This window comes from Saccopteryx bilineata, chromosome 2 (assembly GCF_036850765.1).
Source record: "Saccopteryx bilineata isolate mSacBil1 chromosome 2, mSacBil1_pri_phased_curated, whole genome shotgun sequence".
Lineage (NCBI taxonomy): Eukaryota > Metazoa > Chordata > Mammalia > Chiroptera > Emballonuridae > Saccopteryx > Saccopteryx bilineata.
This window is the reverse complement of record NC_089491.1, coordinates 340338338-340362268: the sequence shown is the minus strand read 5'-3', so window position 1 is coordinate 340362268 and position 23931 is coordinate 340338338. Positions and strand designations below refer to the sequence as shown.

Genomic DNA, 23931 nt, shown 5'->3' with positions numbered 1-23931 from the left:
GTGTGTGTGTGTGGTTTACATGAGCTATTTGCTTTAAAGAAAAAAAAACATGATTATATGTTATTTCTTAAAAATATCTGATCACTACATATATTTTTAAACTGTGAGATATAATATTCCCTTTATTACTGATATTGCAGTCTTATCTAAACTCTAAAGAGATTCTTCTTTCTTTAAAACTTCATGCTTGAAGTCTTTTTTGGATCAGGCCTAGAATTTAGGACATTCAAATTTGGCATTTAAGACTGAGATAATACCTGTTTTTGAATGAACAGTCATTTATAATAGGAAGATGAGGTAAGAAACCTACCTAATGGGGAGTGGCTTTGGGTCCAGTGATGGAAATACTGTCCAGGTGAGGTTTGGGATTAGAAGTGGGATATTTCAGGATACCCACAGAAGCTCGTTTTCTCGTTTTTGTTACTGAAAATCATATGAGGTGCCTTTTTAAACCTGAATGTCAATTTCTTTTCCTGTAATTGGAATGCCTTTGACCCATTTCCAAGGATTCCACTTTGCAGAGTCAAGGTAACTAAGAAGTTGAATAAATAATTACAAGGTTGCTTAGTGACCACTGAAAAACAAAAAGGAAAAGAAATTGTCTAAAAGGATAACTGATATTTTAAGTAACTTTTCAGAGGGTTACCCACAAGACTTTATGTGATGAACACTGGGATCATTGTGCTTCTCAGTTGTAGGGTTTCCTCTCTTTCTGTTTTAAATGAGTGCATGTTCAATGACCTTTCCTTTCTTTACCCTGTTTTCTTTTGTTTAGCGGTCCATTTTTGTTGATACACTCTAAATATGTAAACACATATCTGATCGGTCCAGCTGGCTTTCCTGTTGGGTCAGGAAACATTCTGTCTCCTGTTGGTATGTATTGATTTAACCGGGCAGAACTCAGATTCTAGCTAGGGTGATTCAACTCTGAGTGTCACTGTTTGCTTACGTATTTTTCTTGAACTATTGTATCTATATTTACCCTCTTTTTTTTCCTGTAAATGGTAGCATACCTAATATGTTGAACTCAGTTTTTCTCTTCCAGTTAACATTTTTTAGATTGTTTTATATTAATATGTATCAATTTACCTTATTCTCTTAAAGACTGCAGAGAATTCCTTCATTTGGATGAATAATAATTCAGGCAATTAATCCTATAGTAACAAACACTGAGACTGTTTTCAGTCTTAAATTTCTTTGTGTACACCTGTAAGGATATCAGAGGACAAATTCCTAGAAGCAGAATGGCTAGGTGAATTTGGTCGCCAATTTCAAGTATTGATAGATATTGCCAAATTTCACAGTACAGAAATGGTCCCAAACAGCACCAATAATTGGAAACACTGTTGGTTTTCTCACACCATCACCATTAGCATCTATCATCAAGCTAATTCTAAAAAATGACATCCTGTTATAGTTTAAAATGGTATTTCTTTTATAATGAGTGGATTCGAGCATATGTTTACATGTTCAAAGCCATCTGTATTTCTTTTCGAAGTCAACAAACACTTAAGGATGGCCTACAATGTACCCAATTATGATGCTAATTACTGAGAACATGGGAATAAATGGCATGCACATGTGGGAGAGACAGGCAAGTGACCAATAGTTGCAGTGGCTGGAGTATCATGATGCAGTGGGGGCCCATTGGCAGCACACACATCTCAGTCCAGAAGGAGAGCAATGGAGGCTCCTAGTAGGGAGGAACAAGTGAACTAAAGTCTGATAGAGGGGTACCTCTAATAGTTAGCTAGGTGAATATTAGGGTGGCAGTTGGGTGGAAGAGGACACAACAGACCCATGCAGAAAAGGTGAAAACAGAGAGAGCAGAGAACTTCTGGGACTCATAGGAGTTCAGTCCACAGTGGCACCATTACAATGGTAGGAAGCGGAAGTGGGCGGGGCTGGCATGCCATCCACTCATGTAGCCTTGGACATCAGTTAAGCAGTTGTTTGAACATTGTTCTAGTGACCACATGACACAGATGGAAGATTTGTAGGTAGAGGATAAGATATCAGCAGTATCTTGTGTGCTGAGATAGAGAATTGGTTGTAGAAGGAATGGCAAACAGGAGGCTGTCTAGTAATTCAGGACAGATGAGGTTTTCTTTGTCTTAGGTGGGGTACACTCTACACAGGTGAGGAGCAAAGACCTCTGACCAGGCAGTGTGGGTATAATTCCTGGTTCCCCAATTTCTACAATAGTTGCATGAGCCTGAGCGATGGAGGTAGTGATTCTCATCTGAAGGTTGCTGGGAAAATGTAGAGATAAGTCTGTAAGGTATATGGTACAACACGTCACATACAAATGAGGGCTTATACATATACAAACGGCTACTAACCAGTAGCTGTTTTTATTATTTTTATTACCTGTCCTCACTCCACTCTGGAAATGCCCTGATCTCTGGCTAATTATAATGTACACACAAAGAGAATTACAGACTGTGGGAGTTGGGAGATTTGAGGTATTTTGTTCAATCTCCTAATTCTAGTCATAAGGAAATAAAGGGTAAGAAATCGAGCAACATATTTGGGGTTGTACAACGCTTACCTGTAATTCTTCACTGGTCTGGTTCTGTTACCACACGTGCATTCATGTATATATCATATTTTGTTACTACACTTAGCGTTAATTATGCACCGGTATCTTTCTTGTGTTTGTTGACAGCAAAGATTTCTTGGATGGAAACCTGTAATTTGGAAAACTATTCGTCTCACACACTTTGGAGCACATCGCTCAAACCCCATAGAGTTTTTGGTCATCTTAGAAACAAAAGCTAGCAGTGAGGTAGGTAAATTTGCAGAGACTGCAAGGTTGGGTTGTTTCAGCAAAGGGGTCCCAAAGTGGTTGGCAGCCCCTTATTGGGCGAGCACCTTCTCGTCCCTCCCACAGGACCCCAGCACCTCACCTGGATTCTCTCAGCCTTTCTACTTCACCGAGGGCCCCTGTGATCCAATTCAGCTGTTTAGGAGAGCCTGCTCTGTGTAGGAAAGACGCTGGGCTGGCGGTCAGGGATGAAGGGGTCCTAGCCCTCGCCCTGAAAAAAGAAGCAGGCACCTCGCCTCTATTGTGAACTTGACCTGCCCTCACTCCCTCATTTACCCTGCGCACGAATTCTCTCCTAGGTGCGCACCGACCGCGCTCCCGGTTGCCCCCAAGGTTTCCCGCCCAAAGGTGGCTTCTGTCCGGCTCCGAAGAGCGCTGGCGTGGAGAACGCTGCGGCGAGCCCCGGGCACGAGGGCGCCGGGACGGGGCTGGGTGCTGCCGCTCGCCGCCCGCTTGCCGGGGCAGGGCAGCCGGCCGTCCCGGGTCCGGCTTCCCGGTGCAGCACCGGGGCGCGGCACGCTGTCCTCAGAGTTTCCCCCGGGCGCTCTCCTCCCGGACGCCCGCGTTCGCGAGAGCGCCCCCAGCCGGCGGCTGCTCCTCCCTCTGCACCCCCTTCTCCAGCAGCCGCAGCCTCGGGGCAGAGTTCAAGTCCAGCCCCGGCTTGTGCTCCGGGTGTCGGCAAGGCCAGGGGGGCCGGAGGGCGCGGGTTTAAGGCGGGCGGGCGCGGGGAGGCGGAGGGAGGCGGCCTCTGATTGGCCGGGGAGGGGGAGTGGAGGCACGGAGTTTCCCACAATGCCCCGGTGCGGTGCAGCCGCGGATGGATGCTGCGGGAAGGGGCTGCCATTTGCCACCCCTGCGAGCGGCGCGCGGACCTGCTCCCTCTCTGCCGCGGCAGCCGCCGCCAGCGCTGTGAGCCGGCCCGGCCTGTGCAGCCGCACCGCCTCGCCTCCCTCCGCGCCCGGAGCGGTCGCCATGAACCCCAGCCTCTCGGTGGGAGAGGAGAAGGGGGCGACGGGCGGCAGCGGCAGCAGCGGCAGCGGCAGCGGCGCCGGGAGCTGCTGCCTGGGCGCCGAGGGCGGCGCGGACCCGCGGGGCGCGGGCGCAGCGGCGGCGGCGGCGGCGGCAGCGGGGGCCGCCGACCTGGAGGAGCTCGCGGCCGCCGGCCCGAAGGACAAGGACGAGGCGCTGGAGGAGAAGCTAAGGAACTTAACTTTCCGGAAGCAGGTCTCTTACAGGTAGGCGCGGCAGCCAGGTGCCGGGGACAGGTGTCGCCGCGGGGCGTGGGACCCACTCTTCTCTCTCGGAGGGGCGCTGCCACGGAGTTGGGCACCTGGCGCGCCCTCCCTCCTTTCCCCCCTCCCCCTCCGGGGATGTGTTCTCTTGTCATCCCGTCCTTCTGGGCTGGAGGGAAGTGCCTGGTTCCCCCCGTCACAGGAGTGAAGACTGAGTCCCTGAGATCAAAACAACAAAAATGCGCGCGCGTTTGTGGTAGGGGGGGTGCACATAGAGAGATGCCTGCTTTTCTTGAGACAAGTCCTCAAAGTTGTCCCTAAGCTGGTGTCATCGTCAGCCACTCCCCCTACCTTCCAGATTTTGCTGGCACTAACTTGATAGTTGAGATCACCCGAGGTGCAGGAAAGGACGCCTCTATATTGAAGAGAAATCCTGATGGAAGTGAAACCCTCATGAATGAAAAGTCAATGTGGGTCTGTGTCTGTGTGGGTCTCTGTCTGTAGATACGCAGCTGGTTATGGGGTGACACGTACACGTGCTCTCTCTACAAGGTGTGCCCAGAAGGACGACTTGGGGAACCTGCTGGCAAGCTAGGGGTGAGAATGGGACCATGCTTGCCCCTCAGGATGGATGCATTTTCGAGACAAGGGCCGTGTAGGATGAATGGCCACCACATTGTGATAAAAGAGTACCCCAAATTGTGTTAGGATCCAGAAATGAGAAACCTGGGTTCGGTAGGTTCTCTGCCCCACCCCCCAACAAACCCAGGTGGGAATAAAGGTATTGAGAGATTTGGAGGTTTTCGGAGACTACCCTTACTGCTTGTTAATTTTAAAAGTCAAGATGATAAGCATAGCATTTCAAAGATTTGTGCTTGCCAGGGCTCAGAGTAGATTTTGAAAAGGGGTCAGGAAAAGCATTCTTGTGACCCTACTCTTTTTGAGTTAGCAGTCCTTTCCAGAAACCCATATAAAGTATTAAGCTTGTCACACCATGTGCTGTTATGTAAGCAAAAGCAGATGACAGAGGTGTGTGGGCTTGTGAGGGTGTATGTTGTACTTATGGGCTGTGTGTATGAATCACTGGGATCCCCATAGGCACTGCCTGGTTTGGAGGCCTCAGTCTCCGGGACATGAGCTCTGGGTCTAACTGGTGGCTTCTGACGACTCTGAAATGGTCTTCCTGGTGAGGCTGCTGCTCCCACGTCCCTCGAGTGCATTTTCTTCACTGTGCACTGAGCTAGTTTCCCACCTGACGTGCTCTTTTAGCTACTTACATAGATCAGGACCAAATGGATCTTTCTCTTTATGTTTTTGGTTTCTAAAATTAGACAGGTGGAGGAGAACGGAGTCACTCTGGGGAGATATGCTGGGCCACTGGCAGTTGTGCTTGCTAGTTATGATGGCCTGTCTGGCCTGTCGGGGGACAGGGACTGCATTCAGCCTATTTAGGAATGGTGGATTGGAGGTGGGGGAGGGTGGGGAGCTGACTACATGAAGCACATTGTGGGGCTGGGCTCCCCTGTTACTGGTTTCCGTGAGACAGCTTACCTGGGAGGGCTACAAAGCCAGAGTTTGCAAGAGAAATCATTTCAGCTGGCCTTTTGGCAGCAATCATTCTCTGACACTCTCTCCTGGGAACAGGTGCTGTGCAGGGCCCTGGCTTTCTGAGTTGCATGGTCACACATGCATGTATAAGTGTGCACCCACAAACACAGCTGTGCACCCAGACACAGCGTATTTCTATGAAGGGATTGAATCCTCTGTAGAAAATAGATCCTACTTGGTGAACATCATTTCCTTTCCAATAAGACTGTTGGATTTCCAATTCAGCAACCCACCTGCCTCTTTGTCACCTCAGGTGGCTGCTTAAAAATGCCTACCACCTCAGACTTCCAAAACCAAACTCTGTGGGTGGGATTTTGTAACAGGCTCCTCCGGCAATGTATGCTGTGCTAATATCGGAACACTGCTGCCCTGTTTTTCCCAAAGGCTAAACAATTGACCTTTGCATTCATAAACTGTGCCCAGCCCAACTAGGCCACAAGGCCAGGCTGTCCCAAAGTCAGGGGAGAGACAACAAAAAGGTAGGTGATTTCATCCGGCACATGTTTGCCCTGGGTAACCCGGAGAGTGTCCCCATTTTCATTGTTATTGTTTTCAGAGTCATGGTCAGTGGCCTTGGCAGCCATTGTGCAGGCCCCAGGGGTAGCTGGGTTAGATTGTTTCACTGGTGAGTTAGTAGATGGTATGTAAGGAAAAAGCAGCTTTGGGTGGAGTTGGGCCTTGGCTCCTGAGGGAGGGTCACTGCCTCCCATTTGGGGCACCTGAGGACAGCAACTGGTGGGAGACAGTTAATGGAGGGAGGATTAGGAAGCCCACACAGAATGGAGTCTAAGCCAAGGGCTCAGTTAAGGTGTGATGGATGGCTGCTTGTATGAGGGGGATCATTTAGGGTGGGGAAGAGAAGGCTTGCAGGTAGGTCAAAAATATCTTTTGAAGAACATGGGTATTTGTGGAATGACACTTGACAGGAAAGAAGGGGGCTTTAGGGGAGGGTGTGCGTGTGCGTGTGTGTAGGGGGGTCTCATCTGCTCCTTCTGTTGCTAAGGAACATATAATCTAGGGTTTAAAAATAAATGAGGAGTGGGTGGGCATATGCAGTGACTCCTGTCTTTTTAGGAACCAGAGCCCTTTACAAAAAGCCTTTAAATAACCGTTTCTGGAGGCAGATTATTCATTTTGCTTGACTTTTACTTTGTTAAGTAAAATAAACCCCTTTATATATACCCTTCGATTTCCCCTTATTATCTTTTCTTTCTTGGCTTTTTCTGGGAACCATACTTTATTCCCATGAGAATTTCCCCTTTCTTTCAGCTTCTGCACCCCTAGAGCAAATAGTCTCTGTTTAAAGCTAAAGGTTTTAGAAGGCAGTCAAGTGAGCTCGTACTTTTCTCTTAAAATTACTACTTCTTTTTTCTTGGCAAATTATGGTGCTGCAACAGATACATATGTATAGGATTTTCTTAAAAACTGCTCTAAGAATTTTCATTTAAGTCAGTCATATTAAAAAAAATATTTTAGAGACACACAGGGGAGGGGGAGGAGAGGTAATCAACTGATGTTGATTGTGTACTAGGCCCTGCACTAAGTGATACTGTGTCTTCTGTCTTACCCACTCTTCATGACAGGCCTATGCTGTGCCGATGGTTATTTCTGTTTTACAGACAATGAACCTGAGGTGTAGAGCTTGGGGGAGGAGGCAGAATGTAAACCCAGATGTGATGCTAAATGACTTTCTTTTAAGACCACATCATGTTTCCTTAAACATTCATTTCTAGTTTGAACTCTTTCCACGTGTGTGCATTGGGGATGCTTGTGTGTCTGCAGTATTATATATACACTCCTCTGTAATCTATCACTGATCATATATATATATATATATATATATATATATATATATATAATTTTGTATTCTTTGGTCTGTGTCCCTTTGGCTGTATAATTTTAAGGAACTCCTCTGCTATTGCAGAAATAAAAAAGAATATAAATTTATGATCAGCAGAAAATAGATTGGTTTTGCTTCTGAGAACAGACCCACCTACATGACACCTGCCATCTCTATAAAGACACCCGCCTTAGCGTTGAACTCTCTTTTAGTAAAAAATTACACAGGTGTTGTGTAGGTGAACCTAGATCTAGCGAAAAGGTGGCCTGTCTGTGCCCCCGAGAGCAGCACGGGGTAAATGATGAAGTGTGACTTTGCTGGAAGGAGGCTTGGGCAGTTACCCTTACGTGTGTCGTGGTGGTGACTCTGTTTCAGTGTCTCTACTTACAAACCAGGATGGTGAGACCAGACCCTCCTTAAAGGGAGTTTTTGGTATGAGATAAAAATAGCAGCAAGGAGCATTAGACTTCTTAGACTAGGCCAGTAGTTACAAAAGGGTCTGTTATTCTTTATAGGCTGATGATAAGGACATAGTAGATTTCATTCTGTGTTTTGTCCTGCAAAGCGAGTTTATGCAATTATAAGAAAGACAGTTGGGATGTTGAAAGCCAAGTAGGCAAGCATAGACATTGTTCTCTCTTGCACAGAAATCAATAGTATATAGGGGAAGTTCTCTTCAGACTACAAGTATGCAGCACCCTGTTTCATAAATCAATTTTATTTATTTTATGTTTTCATCTGGTATTTAGATCAGATGAAAACCTTGGTTCTAATTTAATGTTTCCTTCCTCAGTAATTATGTGGGACGTGGCTAAGTGTAGACGTTCTCAGTCAGGACACACACCAGGCAGATTGCACTTGAACCCTGGTCTAGAGCACCTGGTCTGCTCTAACTGATCTTTCAGAGGCTTGAGTTTTACGTGGAAGTTTGACAGTGTTAGGCCCTGTGGGCTCCGGGGGTGGAGAAGATGAAGGGAGTGTTGCTGGTGTTCAGTTCTGTGGCCACAGCAGCATTGCCAAATTAATTTAGACTGGAGCTAGCTTTTTGGAACACTTCACTTTCTAATCTGAGACAATGAGAACTCCTAGGGAAGGCTGCACCATCCATGACCTTCTGGGCTGGCATCTGGGATACACATGTTCCCTGTTCAGCTCTGAGGTTGCCCTGAAGTGGGCGCAGGCACTCACTCTGTGAGACAGGCAACATTTGGATGCACCATTGCCTACATGTTGGGCTGTGACATTTGCTTTCTTACATGCGTTTACATTGGTAATATGGATGCTAATTATTCCCCCCTCCCCAGATCCTATAATTGCAGTTTTAGAATAATAGTTACCACTATTCAAAGACAACGTGTAAGCTTTTCTCACAGTGGATAACGGAAGGAAGAAGGTAAGGAGAGAAACAGAATCTAAATTGTTAGGCTTCTTCCCTTTTAAATTCAATTTGCTGGAAATAACTATAATAATAGACTAATTTCAAATTGCTTGAATGGGTTGGAGCTATTTGAACTGTTGGAATTGTTTGGACTGGTTTGGAATGTTACGTCTATCACGAGGCATAACAGACCAGCACGATGCAGGAGAAGATTAAAGGAATAAAAACACCAGGTTAAGTCTGCACATAATGCTCCCATAACCCATCTCTGGCTTGTTCTTCTCTAGGTAAACTCCTCTTTAGGACTGAGCTGAGGAGTGTCCACTTTCTGTGACAGGTGGCTGATCCTCCCCTGTCCTCAGACGGTACTCTCAAACAGCTGTGTTAAGACTTAATTGGAATTTCCTGTCCTGGAAATTAAACTAGAGTTTAAACCTGGCACCTTCTAGTTGATCTTGGGCATGTTATGGAACCCTTTGGAGGCTCGGTCTGTTCATCTCTAAAATGGGGGAATAGTAATACATACCTTGGAGGTTTGTTGTGTGAATTAAAATAAACTTTAGGTAGAAGACTCAGCACAGTGCTTTGGGTAGAGTTAACTTTTAGAAATATTATTACTCCCTGCTGAGTTCGTAGCTCCTTTGAAGACAGAAATTGCACCTTATCATTTAAGTCGCGGAATCCTGTTCTTATTGCTCAGTAGGTGTTGGATAAATATTTATCGAATGGATGAGTTTAATTGCCTTCTTTAAATAAACTGCTACTGTGCTCCGTTCTCCGCCTATCTCAACCGTGATTTTCGTTGCTTCTGCCTTTTTTCTTATTTCCACTTACTTTGTCCACCAGCCCAGGACTGTGTGTCTGTCTGCAGATTCCTGTGAGAGTCTCTGCACCAGCCAGCTGGCCAGCCCTTGGGGGCTGGGAGAGGGGTGGGTCTCTAAGTAGAAGCTCTAACTTCACCAGCTCTTTGCAGCTTGTCAAAGAAAAGGCCTTAATTTGCCTTCTGAGTAGCACTAATTAGCTCTCTGGCTCTCTGTCTGTCTCACCCCTTTCCCCGGGGTATCATTGATTTTTGCCTTGGGGAATGTTCTGTTGACTTTTCTTTCCTCCTGTGCCGAGAACTTAGAGATGTAGAAAGATGGCCGCCTCCCGTTCCTGGAATCTGTCAGGACAGTGATCCAGCCAGCTCGAGGAGACTCTCTTCTGTGTTCCTTACTCATTCTTATTCCAACTCACCTGGTCGCCTTTGGTGGAAGTTATTTTAGGGGGGATTCCTAGGTTGACTTAGTGACGCTCGGCCTTTGTTTTGTTTTTAAGTCAATAACAGTCTTGGAAAAGGTGCCAGCTACTTCTTAGTCACATAACATATAAAGCTCTTGAAGCATGGCTGGTGAGTTTCCTGACATCCAGTGTTCAGACACAGGGGGCATGAGCACTGCTCCGGGGGTTTTACTTTTATTTAAATTTTTTAATTTTATTTTATTTATTTATTTACTTACAGGGACAGAGAGTCAGAGAGAGGGACAGATAGGGACAGACACAGACAGGAACAGAGAGAGATGAGAAGCATCAATCATCAGTTTTTCGTTGCGACACCTTAGTTGTTCATTGATTGCTTTCTCATATGTGCCTTGACCGTGGGCCTTCAGCAGACCGAGTAGCCCCTTGCTGGAGCCAGCGACCTTGGGTCCAAGCTGGTGAGCTTTGCTCAAGCCAGATGAGCCCGCGCTCAAACTGGTGACCTCGGGGTCTCGAACCTGGGTCCTTCCGCATCCCAGTCCAACACTCTATCCACTGCGCCACCGCCTGGTCAGGCGGTTTTACTTTTATTTATTAATTGATTTTAGAGAGGAAGGGGAGAGAGAGAAAGAGAAGCATTCATTTGTTGTTCCACTTAGTTGTGCATTTATTGGTCAGTTCCCTAATGTGCCCTGACCAGGGATCAAACCTGCAACCTTGTTGTTTTGGGACGATGCTTTGACTGACTGAGCTAACTGACCAGAGCCCTGGGTGATTTTTAGAGAAAATCAGATCATTAGATGTGTGTGTGTATTGGCTGAAGGAGGGGCTGTGGTTGGTAGAGGTGGGAAGAAGGGCCCTTGCAAGTGAATTTTTAATGTTCTTTCCTTCCAGCCCTGAGGTTTTGTGAGCCATTGAAATGGAGCAAAATCTGTTTTTTAAAGGCAGTAGCCGTTTGACAGGGACTTGTCTAGTTCTTGTGCTTCACCACCGTGTATTTTGCTCAAGGGAAGTTGTCTTAAGATTTTCGGATTCATAAATAATACTTTGATAAGGAACCCATTCTGAGTTAAGCTATAATATGAATGGTTTGGCTTTTGTTGAATGAGGGGGCAAACATTCAAAGCTTTAGTAATAATTCAGCTGCAGTAAAATCTTTTTATTCTTTAATCACGTGAGAAACAGAGTGGAGTAGTGGTTAACAGCCATGACTGGAGCCCTACTGCCTGGATTCAGTTTGCCACTTCTTCCTGCTGTGTGACTTTTGGCAAGTTACTTAACCTCTCTGTGCCTTAGTTTCTCCAACTATGAAATGGTAACAATATTAGTACTCACCTTGTAAGATTGTCTGAAGGTTGATACTTATAAAACTCCTTGTCACACAGTAAGTGCTAGGAGTGTGTTTGTTAGAATGGTGTCATCTATACTTAAGTTCAATTAAGAAGTAGGTTTCTTTATTCTTCAAAATTTTGAGCATTGGTCAAATGTTGGTAACTAGTGATAAAATTATTCAGGTAATATGAAAATGAGATCTACACTTAGGAAATTTAATTTATAGGTTTTGGCGTTTGTTAAGATGCAGAATGTATACTTTTCATGGTTTATTTAAAAATAGTCACTATTACTCGAGGATGTGAAGAAGAGAAAGCTGCTTCTGAGGGCTCAGGAAACCAGAGCAGGCAGAGAAGGTCAAGGTCAGTGAAGAAGGGGTTGGTCAGTGCACAGAGGGATGGGGAGAAGCTGCCACACCTCCAGCTGGTGGCCTGGGAGCAGGAAGCCAGACTTAGAAGGTTGGGTGACAGGGGTCGTAGAGCTTTGCAGTGTCAGGAATAGATAAGTAGACAGACAGAGGTACTAGAAATAGAGTTGTCACCAGGGACTCCAGGACAGAGGTTATTTCTCTTCTGGCTTGGCTGCTGATGTCTGCTTTGTATGTGGGGACAATGACCGGCTGCCATGTCCTGACAGAGAAGAAAGCTTCCCAGATGCTACCTGTCCTGCATTATTTCAGAAGTGGAAGGCTCAGCCTTCTGGGATATGCTATCAGTTTCCTCAACCAGGCCAAACAACAGAATTTATTTATTTTTTAAAAATTTTAAGTGATTATGAAATATTTGTCAAACTCATGACCTTGACTCAGGACTATGAAATCAGTATTGAGGAAGGAAATTTGCGTTTCTTCTATAAAAGGTGAAGAAAAATACATCTGGTTGCTTTTGGGTACCATGTAGATTTTCAGGACAGAGACAGAAAATAGACTCCTTTGAAACGACCAAAGTACATTAAAAAAAAAAAATGTGTCATTTCTTTGTCTCTGAAAAAGATGTCAAAATCCTGTGGAAAAATAAAATTTTTGTTGGAAAAAAAAAACTTGAAAGCTATTTGTTTAAAGATGATAAAAGAGTTTTACATAAGCTCAGGGGAAGCAGTCAGGAAAGGTTCTGTGCGTTGGTTTGAGACAACCTTCTGGAACACTCTTCAAACCGAAAGGACTGTGTTCTCATCCTTGTCCTCATGTATGTGACAGGGCTTGAGACACTCTCTCACACACAGAGAGCATTCCCTGTAGAGGTTTTTGAGGAAAGAGCCCAATTTAAAGCAGTCTCTTCCTTTGAAGTTGGCCCCCTCTCAATGCAGAGACTAAGAGGAGGTAGGGTGTGTTTCTCTCCATTGGAAGCCCTGTCCTCAGCATCTAAAGTTAGACAGGAAGTTGGAAGACCTTGGACCCCAGACAGTGCCGGCTGTGAGCCTTCCCTGGCAGAGTGGACACTCGCAGGGCCCTTGGCCTTCCGGCCCACCTTGCTTTTTCTCTCAATGGCCAAGAAGCGACAGATGTCACTGTTATCCTTCCCAATGGCCTCTGATAAAACCATTCCCTGAGGCAGCAAAGGCAACCTGTGTACTTTCAAAGTATTTAAAAAATTTTTTTCCCATTGATTGATTGAGAGAGAGAGAGAGAGAGAGAGAGAAGCATCGACTCGTAGTTCCACTTAGTTCTATTTAGTTGTGCCCTCTTTGATTGCTTCTCCTATGTGCCCTGACTGGGGATCGAACCTGTGACCTCAGCGCGCTGGGAAGTTGCTTTATTCATTGAGCCACCTGGTCAGGGCTCAAAAGTTTTTAATCAAGTGTAGCTAAGAGAAGGGAAACGCTTTCCTAGGTTCAAATTTAGACTACACAGGTTAATTTATTTACTGACCTATTTGTGAATGTAAGTCATGATAAGTTACCGATTTTATTAAATGCGCCCTCTGTACCAACAACTGCTAGATAACCCTTCCTTAAGTAGGAATTCCTCCTGCGTCCGTTTACAGATAAAACACATGGAGGCTTAGAGTTTAAGCAGCTTGCCTAAGGCCACACACCTAGTTAAATAGCAGAGTTAAGAGCTGTGTCTAGATTCACCCACTGTTTTTCTTGTGCAACTTTTCACCCTGGTGGTGTTCCTTTCATTCTCCTGCATTTTCTGTGTACAAATAGCCGTATTTTCACCATCTAGGGGTTTATGGACCACCATCCCTTGAGAAGAGAGACCCTTACGTTTTCATCTTCATAACACAGGCCATAGAGGAAGGCTTCACAAAGGTTGATTGGCATAGAGAACAAGAATCCTTGTCCTGTGCAGGTGGAGATCAGGCACTCTGAACAGCAGGGGCCACTGGCCATTGTAGGGAGGCCAAGCGTGAGCTTTCCCTGGGTGAAGCTATATGAATTTTCCATTGCGTGAGATGCTGGAAGAAACCCAGTTCCCTGGGGCCAGGAGATGATTTGCAGGGATTATAGTCTGGTACAGCCCCTTCAGATTCTACCTCTAGTACAAGGCCTTTTGATGTGTTGCATCAGAGTGGAACCTGGGGCGTGTTGGGTAATGGTCCAGGTACAATGGTGTGGCGTGTAAGTTAGGACCAATTTATCTGGCTGAAAAGGCAAAAGAAATACGGTTTACTTTAAAAAATATGTTCTTAGGATTGCTCCCCTTTAACTGGAGGGCCTCTTCAGGCTACAAGTACTGGCAATCGAAGTTTTTTCCATAACAACATCCTTCAGGAGTCATAAGAATATTCATGTGTGCCATTATAGACGCTTAGAAAGTTCCAAAAGATCATTTGAAAAACCTGAGTCACTCTCACATTTGAAGAAAGCCTTCAGAATTCCTTAGCAAAATAAATTTCGAGTTTAAAAATAAACGTCGAGGCTATTTAAAGACGAAAACAGAAGCTTTCTATGAGCCAGTGTGGAATTATAACAAAATCGAAGGGATTTTTTTTTTTTAAAAGACAAATTTATGGAGATTTCTTAAACTGTTATTACTGACTAAATTTAGGCACTTGTAATAAAAATGTGTGTGCTTTACCATTTAGAAACCGGCTTTTACATAATTGATCTAATTTTACCGTCAAAACAATCTCAGGCAACAGGTTGAGAAGGTATTGTTTTCGTAGCCATTGTACAGTTCTGGGAACACAGGCTTTACCACTAAGTGACTTTCCCCAAGGCGCATGCTGTGAGGGACACTGCCAAGCTTGGTAGCGTCTAATAGTAGGCTCTGAAATCCCATCATCTTTTCCCTCTAGAACACAGCTTCCCCGTACAGCTCAGTGGAAAGATAATTAACAACATTTCCCTTGCATTCATTTTATTTATTTGAATTTATCTCAATTGTTACTCACCCTGGGCAAAGTTGGAATCAATCACTGGCCGGCCTACCAGATCTATAGTGTATCAACAAGCAGGATGACCTCCTGGTCATCTCCCTGACTCTTCCCATTGCTACGTGAGAATAGGAAACCACCAGTGTGGGGGTGTATGCTTAAGACTCCTCCTACTGGGGGAGAAAAGAAGATACAGAAATATGCAGGCTCTTCCTTTACTTTAGTTGCTAAGCAGCAGCCATTTCATTGTAAAGGAAGTTCAGTTCAAATAATGACATAGGTATTCCAAGAATAGTGTTTCATTTTTATAGCAACTGCATGTCCCGTCTCCTGATAGCATATGTTCCCGTGGCTTCAGTGGTTTTTAGGGGAAGAACTAGACGCCTCAACATGTGTATTGATTCTATGGAGAAAATTCAGTATAGTCGATCACCTAGTGATCAAACTCTTGTGTTCTATAACTGGTAGTAAGCAGCTCAAGAGGCTACCTGTACTTTTAAGGATTTGGAAATACCTCCAGAAAATCTGAACAGGTATGTGTTGGAGGCTGTAGTTGATATGAACTGCTAATGTCTCAAGGGAATACTCTAGATCATTTAGAATCCTAAGTGTTTGGAGTAAGATGATATAGAGCAAAATCTGGTTGCTGCCAAGGACCTGGATGGTGGGCAAGACTTCACAGTATTGAGATTTTGCCAGTGACCAAAGGCTCTTGAAAAATGAAGATAAAAGGAAATACTGTAGAAGGCTGGTAGAAGTCATGGAGTTCAGTTTTATCATGGAAAATGGTAGGAGGCTAGAGGAAGACAAGTATGTGATGTCCCTATAGGTGTGTGCTTCAAAGGGGAGCTGTCAGATTGCGAGCTGTTGCCTGATCTGTGTGGGGAAGCCCACGGCCCCGCCTTTCCAGGCGTTTCTGCCATCTCTGTTCTAGCTTACACAAGCTGTTGTGAAACTCAGTGTACTGAGACAAATATATGTATATTTTCTGCAGAGCACTGCTTCATGGGAGTGGCTAAGGGAGCGAACTTTGTTGTTCTCAAAGAGTGCCTCTTCTCAAATCCTGCTCCCCAAGCCATTTGTGAGAAAATACCTTTTTCCAGGAGCAGATGGGATGCTTGGAAGCTGGTCTTTAACTTCCAGTAAATTGCCTTCCCCATTGATGGCAAAGTACCTCTTCCAGGAACTAACAGTAATGTTCGGAGAAATAATACGTGGATGAATCCGCAAATGGCGGATGGTTATTCCCACTGTGGTATTGGGTTCATTACGATAGTTGGTTTTAGCCTCTCTCCGACAATTAGTGCCTCTCGCAGATTTCACTGTGCCCCTTTCTGCAGTTACTCAAAAACAGTTTTGGTGACACAGTCCTGGTCTTACAGAAAACCGTTATCGACATGGGGAAACCAAGTCAGGAAGTCTGGGAAGGCGAGGACTAACATCGTTGACTTCTTGGCTGGGTCTGAAACTACAGACGGACAAGATCCTCAGTGTCTCTATGAAAGCTTATCTGGCGCATGCTCAGTGGTATACCTTCAGCATTATTAATAGTAATATTATTAAGAATAACTAATATTTATCGAGGCCTTACCATATGTACCAGGAACTGAGCCAGGTGCTTTCCATACACTATTTCAGTTAATTCTTACAACAACTTCATGAGCGCGGAGCTATTACTATCCGTAGTTTTATAGAATAGCCAGCTGAGGCACGGGAAAAGGAAGTGACGTCTCGGGACCACAGAGCCAGCAAGCCACGAAGCTAGAACCCAAAACTGGGAGAACTCTCTGGTCAGTGCACTGAAAGATGACTCTGTTTTTTTTCCGGTATAAAAATGTATTAATATACTCTGTTTTCCTTTGAGATTTACCTCTAACCTTGATGTGTGGTCTTGTGGGATTGTACATCCAAGATGCTTGGCTCCTCATGGAAGCCAGTGAGGTCTTTGGAAGCTATTGTAGGTGGTGTCCTCTCACCACTCTGATAACACCCTAGAGCATGTGGCCTGAGTTTGGACACCTGGACTCTTTTAGACTTGGCCTCTTAGAGGACTGTCAAAGGGAGTGACACTTTGTTCATCTCCATTAGCAGTGCCCAGGTTGGGCAGTTCTGGCTGTCCTGGCTCCTGGCTTTCCCAAGCATGGATCTCCAACCAGCCTTTCTGTTGAATTGTGAACCATCCATATCTTCCTTTTTGTTTAAATTAACCTGGGTTGGCTACTTTTGCTTGGAACAACAACAATAAAAAGCCTAATTGATAAAGATCATTAGCAAATAAATGGTCCACCAGCCTCTACCGGTGAATGTGTTCAGTGCTGGGAGTTCTTGGCTACCTTAGGGAGGTAGTTAGGTCAGGTCAGGTCTGATTGTTAGAAAGCTTTTGTGGTAGGAAGATGAAAGTGTTACTTACTGAATATTTGGCATGAATTAGGCATTTTGTGCCTCCTTGTTTGTTGTTCTCTTGTTTAAATAACACAGCTCTCCGAGTGAGTTATTTCTACGTTACATATGAGGAAACTGAAGCTCACCAGGGGAAGTAATTACTTCAAGTCAAAGAGCTATTAATTGATGGTGTTCAGGTTCGGATCCAGTCCCAGGTCACCCTGCCCTACATTCCCCCGGCCCAGCCCCCCCCCCCCCCCCATTATACCATGCTGCCTACCTCTTGAGCCTAGAACTGATTCCTTTATTTTTTGACCTACTGGTATTTACCTTTTTGCTCCTGGGGCATGTTCAAGATACCCCTCATTCTTTTTCTATACGATAGGTCTTCAAATATTTGAAGGCAGTTATTTTTTTTAGACTGAACTCTCTTATTTTTTGTTCTTCCCTTATCTCTTATCAAGGTAATATTTAATCACCTTCATTTTTCTGGCTGTACCTAATTTGACATAAATTTGGATAAATTTGCTTTAGCTGTGACCATAAGACTTGAGTGCTAAACTAAAAATGTTGTCTAACCAGGCCCACCACTAGCACATATGCTATCTTTGTTTGCAACAGAAACAGATCCCAGTCTGGGTGGACAAATTCACAAAAATCCTCCCTTATTTCCGAGCTCTCTCAGCCCCAGAGCGAGGATCTAGCACGGAGGGGGTGGCACGGAGGCTGGATTTCAGTCTCTCTGCCACTCCTCCGGGTGCCCTAGGTGTAGGTGCGGCTCTGTGGGACTTAGTCCCCTTGGTGTGGCCATTGGTTGCCATGGGTATCTGGATTAGCATGGGTGCAGGCCAATCGTTGTGAAACTCATCCCAAAGCCAAATTTCCAGACTGCCAATTCAACAAATCACTGATGAGATTTCCAAAGTTTTGCTTAGGTTGCAGCCATTTTACTGAAGATTTGTCATCTCAGTTTGGCTAAATGTTTCTTTGGCATGCTTCAGCATTTACTTCAGACACCAGACACTTCTCGAATGTTCAAGGTTCCTTCTTCTTGCCTCCATCCTGCTCTCCCTTCCATCAGCCCTCCCTCGCTCCCTTTCTCTCTTCTTTCCTAAATAGGAAAGGTCAAGCTCTCTCTTCACCACAGTTGACTATTCTCTCTATTTTTCAGAGTTACGCTTGTAGCACCTTCTTCTTGACCCTATTTCTGGTAGAGAAATTCCTGTGGTTAACTCTTCTAAAACTGGCTGCATCTATTTGAGAGGTTTTGGCGAACTTTGTTTTAATGAGTTGACACAGATCTGCACAGATTTGTGCTTTGGCTAATCTATATTTGGTGGCAAAGAAGATTATTTATTTTGTCCAGAGGATAGCATTTTACTGTTTCAGGTACTAGGTCTGTGCTGTCCAATACCGTAGATGCTAGGGGTATGTGTCTATTAAAACTAACAAAATTCATTAAATTTGCACTCCAGTTCCTCAGTCACACAAGCCACATATGAAATGCTTAATGGCCATGTGTGGCTAGCAACCCTATATCAGACAGTACAGATACAGAACATTCTCACCATCGCAGGAAGTTCTGTTGTAAAGGACTGCTTTGAGGGAGCAGTGTCGTGATACTAATACTAATATATTGAACCCACAGAAACCTCTCACCAGTTGTCCCTGAATGACAACCTTGGGTGATACAGTTCTTGAATGAAGGAGTCTGGGTTCCTAATTAAGAAGTTACACTGTCGCAGTACAACTAGGATTGAGAGAGCATCGTTGGCGGGCAGAAGGGGAAAGTCACCCTTGGTGTTCTCTGTCATCCTGCTTGTCATGATGTTCCTCCCCTCCTCACTATAGTGGCGACTGATTTCCATGAGGACAAGGACAGGAGTTTGTCTTTTCTTTCTGTCAAGTGTGTCTTCCCCTACATGGCCATGCGTACAGAGCTCTGTGCAGAAGGGAACACGATCTATGTAACTTTTTCTGCCATCCAAGCTCAGCAGGTGGTCATTGCATTTGAAGGTAGAGGGAAGGAGGGGAAAGAACATTACTGCTTCTCCATCAGTAGATGCCTGAAATTTGGGCAGGGGCACAGTCCAAGATTCAGGGTGTCAATGTGGCTAGGGATGTGTGACTTCAGATTGTGTCTATGTCACAGAAATCGCCTACTATACTCCCTGTTTTATTCTTAACAGGATTTCCCATCATATTCAATAAATATTTATTGTAGGGTCACTGGTGTGTGTGCATGTCTCTGTGTGTGTGTGTAAATAAATGCTTGGACTTAAACCTTTAACCTAACTCACCTGATACCTAAAGGAAAGACCTTAGGAAGCTGTGAAAAAACACTTCAAGGACAAAGCTGAGGCCCCAGGAGAATTCTTGTGTGTTTGTGTGGATTCTCTCTGGTACTTTAAACTGCCAGTATTGCACACAGGGGTGTTCTAAAAATAACCCAAGTAGTGTGCATCCTCTGCTGTGAAGGGAGTGAGATAATTTGTGAGGATGATGAGATATGGAAAAAGAGAGAAGCTTCAGAAGATGTGAAATGAAATATAGGGGTCTCGATGGTCTCTGAGGCTCTCCTGAGCACTGAGTGCTCTGTTTGAAGTCTTGATGTTGAAAATTGCAAAAAGGTCCTTAAAAGCAAGCATCACTGGGAGAGCCATCGGGTTCTTTTCTTGCCTATGTTTTATAACATGAGCCGTCAGCCCGCTGGACAGAGACTTACGTGTTTTTTAAGACTGGTTATGGAATACTCACTTGTTATATGTGCAAAGCATTATTTCAAGCCCTTGGTGAGGAGTCCAAAGTTGAATAATAGATGATTTCCACTTGAAAATTGCTCCAGCTGCTTATAATATCTTGGGGAAACAAATAAGAAAACATATTGAATGCCTACATGCCAATACCACACTAAGTGCTACAAATAAAAGAGAAATAAGAAATTCGGTTATCAAGAATTTATGGTCCAGTGAGGGAAAGAGGCAAAGAATTATACCTGGAACCGTCAGTGTGATAAATGCACAGGAAGAGGGTTGCACAGGGGACAGGGCTGGGGAGTCCAGAAGAAGGGCACCTATGTCAGACTCGAAGAGTGGAGGAAGATATTTTGGAGCAGGAGATGGTTGAATGTGCCTTGAAGGATGAAGAGGAGCTAGCTAGGCGGATTTGTTCATGTCATGGAAGTAAACATGCCCCAAGTTCTCAACGACAGACTAGAAACAGAATTTCAGAACATAGTTCCTTTGCTTCCAGTCTCTTTTGAGCAGCCCCCAAAATACACCGTCTGAATTTTTTGAAAGAGCAGAGGGCTTTAAACAGGTTCTACTACCTAGAAAGCTATGCGTAGAGGACCTTTACTAAGCGTTGTATCTACTCTGTACCTGTTAGACGTCCAAAGTTTGAACAGAGGTAAATGGCAGTCACAGAGTGGCGCCCTGGTCACTCCTGGGCTGTCAGAACACAAAAGACGGTGGAGAGGTTTAGTTCTGTTTGGGAGAAGTTTCCTTGGACTTTGAAGGGCTGGTAGGATTTCAACAGGAGGTGACCGGGCATAAGGGAGAATGAGCAGGTAACATGGTCCAGGCAGCAGGAATTGTGTGAGAAAGGACACGGTGGGGCGACCGTGTGATGCGTCTGGGCAGCAGGGTGAATTGTGGAACAGTTTTGCTTTGATCCCAGAGGTGCGTAGTGGAACGTCAGGCCACAGAAGGTGAGCTAAGTGCTCATGACAGAGGCTTTGAGTGCTGTTGGAAGAATTGGGATTCTGTAGTTAATAGAGAGCTGTTGGAAGTTTGGGGGCGGAGAGGTGATGAGCGGTACCCAGCGTGGGGAAGACCTTGTTCTCCTTGGATCCATGGCCGCTTTCCACTCTGCAGAAGTGACACCTTCACCCTGCCACTAAACTATGCTGAGGGGACAAGAGCTTTCCTCCCTCCCCCGGGGCGTACAGCAGCCATGGTGGCCCTCATGCCTCTGGGACAGTGGGAAGGAGGAAAGAGGACAAGAGGAAGAAGGGTGGATCACAAATCCATGAGGATTTGGGAAAGTCTGAGTAGGGAGAAGGTGAGATATCCTCAGAGTCTGAACAGGCTGCTCATTTTCACATAAAGGCGTGTGATGAGCAATTAGATTTGATGTCCTTTGTTAATAATTGAGCTAATCAACATTGTTTTAAGTTCTAAGCAGGCAATTCTGTAGAAAATCTGGGACCATGGCTTGCTTGCCTCTGAGTTGGGTATTTTGTCGCTAATCTGTTTGAGAAACTCCCAAAATATTACCCCATTGGAATGTTTTTAATGAAGTGGAAAATCCCTCCCCGAACCCCCTCCTCCCAGGTTCCAATACCTAGAAATCACTGAGCAAATTAATGGAAGAAATAATGCGTTCTGAATGTATTGGACAATGGTAGTTGAGCAGCTTAAACACTGCTCACTGTCAAAAGCCCGTGCTTCTGTCTGACGCCATTACCTGAACAGAGGTCAGCTGGGTCAGTTAATAGAAATACAGGTAATTTTGCAGCTGGCAAAGATTTGCTTTCAGCAGCAAAGTCTCTTTTCAGAGCTCATCTTCAGTAAATGGGGTGCAGCATTGGTGGAGGAAGGTCAGTATGATCAGTTCTGTCCCTGGTTTTCACACTGGTTCCTGTCGGGTGAGGAAGCCTTGCTTCTTTCCTGCGTTACGTCCATTGCATAGCAGCTCTTGAGAGCTGGCTCACATCCTGTGGACTAGAAAATCATCGTTTTCCTCATATAAATGGAAAATAGAGAACACTAGGATAGAAGAGAGAGCAGCGTTGAGACCAAAGTATTATTAACAAGCAGGAAGGAAGAGGATGCTGGTCCAAGGACATCCAGAGCAATGAGCAAGCAGTCTTGGTTCACAGGCTGGTCGGACTGGTCTGATGTGAGGATTCAGCCTGCAAACTGATTTCAGTGTTAAGATGAGAAAACTCTCTTAATCCACTTTTTATTTTTTATTTTTTGTATTTTTCTGAAGCGAGAGGCGGGGAGACAGAGAGACAGACTCCCGCATGCGCCCAACTGGGATCCACCTGGCATGCCCACCAGGGGGCGATGCTCTGCCCATCTGGGGCATCACTCTGTTGCAACCAGAGTCATTCTAGTGCCTGAGGCAGAGGCCACAGAGCCATCCTCAGCACCTGGGCCATCTTTGCTTCAGTGGAGCCTTGGCTGCGGGAGGGGAAGAGAGAGACAGAGAGAAAGGAGAGGGGGAAGGGTGGAGAAGCAGATGGGTGCTTCTCCTGTGTGCCCTGACTGGAAATCGAACCCGGGACTTCCACACGTGGGGCCGGGCCAACACTCTACCGCTGAGCTAGCCAGCCAGGGCTTTAATCCACTTTTTAACCAAAGTGATGTAGAGATGACCAAGCAGAGTCCTAATTCTATCCAATGTACTAAAGTCTAACGAGGAAAATGTCCTATTTTTTTCCATGTTATTCAATGCAGCCAGTTTTGTCATTTAAGAAAAAAAATGCAATGTGTAATTACTTTCCTGACAGCCTTGACTCAAAAATGTTTTCTTCATTGCCTTCAGTTGACAAAGGCATAAATAAAATTAGAAAACATGTCTGCAGCCCTTCCGGTTGGCTCAGTGGTAGAGTGTCAGCTTGGTGTGCGGATGTCCTGGGTTCGATTCCCAGTCAGAGCACATAGGAGAAGCAACCATCTGCTTCTCCACCTCTTCCCTTCTCCCTTCTCTCTCTCTCTCTCTCTTTCTCTCTCTCTCTCTCTTCCTTTCCTGCAGTTATGGCTCAGTTGGAGCGAGTTGGCCCTGGGCGCTGCGGATGGCTCCATGGCCTCACCTCAGGTGAGGTAAAATAGCTCGATTGCCGAGCAACGGAGTAGTGGCCCCAGATGGGCAGAGCATTGCCCCCTAGTGGGCTTGCCAGGTGGATTCCGGTCAGGGCACGTGTGGGGGTCTGTCTCTGCTTCCCTGCTTCTCACTTCAGAAAAAAATAAAACACATCTGCTAATGCATCACTGTCCATCCGTGTTAGAAAATAGTATTGCCTGATGCTGAATGTGTGTGAGGCGGAGGTGTGTGCATGTGTGTAAGTAGGGTTTGCTCGTTTGTGTGTCACTTGCTAACCCTCAGATAGGTCTCAGTTCCTCTGCCCTCTGTCCCACCCCCCATGTCCCCTTCACAAATATGATGTTGCTGATGCATCCTGCACAGACAGCGTGGTTGTTGAGGTTGAATGGAACAATGCATGCACTTTGTGCATTGAAAGCCATATAGAAATGTACCGTCTTGCTCCCACATCGCCATGCTGAACCACATGTATGCTGTCTGCCATAGAATAAGGTGAAGACCTTGTGAACTTGTCAGGGTAGTGACATTTCTTCACGACAGCTCTGGGGCATTGGTTTGCTGATGGTCAGCCTCATTTTGGAGATGTGCAAGTGCAAGTAGAGATTTAACCAATATTTTGTTTCAGTTTTAAACTATAATGCTTATTTAATCAAAGTAGTATATAAGTGTAGTTTAATGCATAGTTTATTTTTTAACTAGAACCACAGAGCTTATAACAAAACCCCAGAGTTCCCCTCTTCTTTCTTTCCCATTCTCCCATTTCCTGAAAGCTGCTGTGATATCTTAGCTCTTTCTTTAGTCATATTATTTACACTTATATTTGTAAATAATATGCCACTAAGTGCCATTTTTCTCAACTGTATCCTACGAGAAGGTGAGGATTTATGTCTCTTTTATCCCACTAAACATATCCCTTCTTTCATTTTCCCAATATATTTATT

The 23931-nt window shown here is 45.1% G+C and overlaps 1 protein-coding gene across 1 annotated transcript in view; it reads left to right on the top strand.

The window, feature by feature from the left end:
• The first annotated feature begins 3644 nt into the window (after nt 1–3644).
• The window catches only part of DGKI (diacylglycerol kinase iota), a 387457-nt gene continuing 367170 nt past the window's right edge, over nt 3645–23931 (top strand). Inside the window, 2 exon segments of the mRNA XM_066262376.1 lie at nt 3645–3704; nt 3707–4062. Coding sequence (XP_066118473.1) covers nt 3645–3704; nt 3707–4062 — 416 coding nt within the window.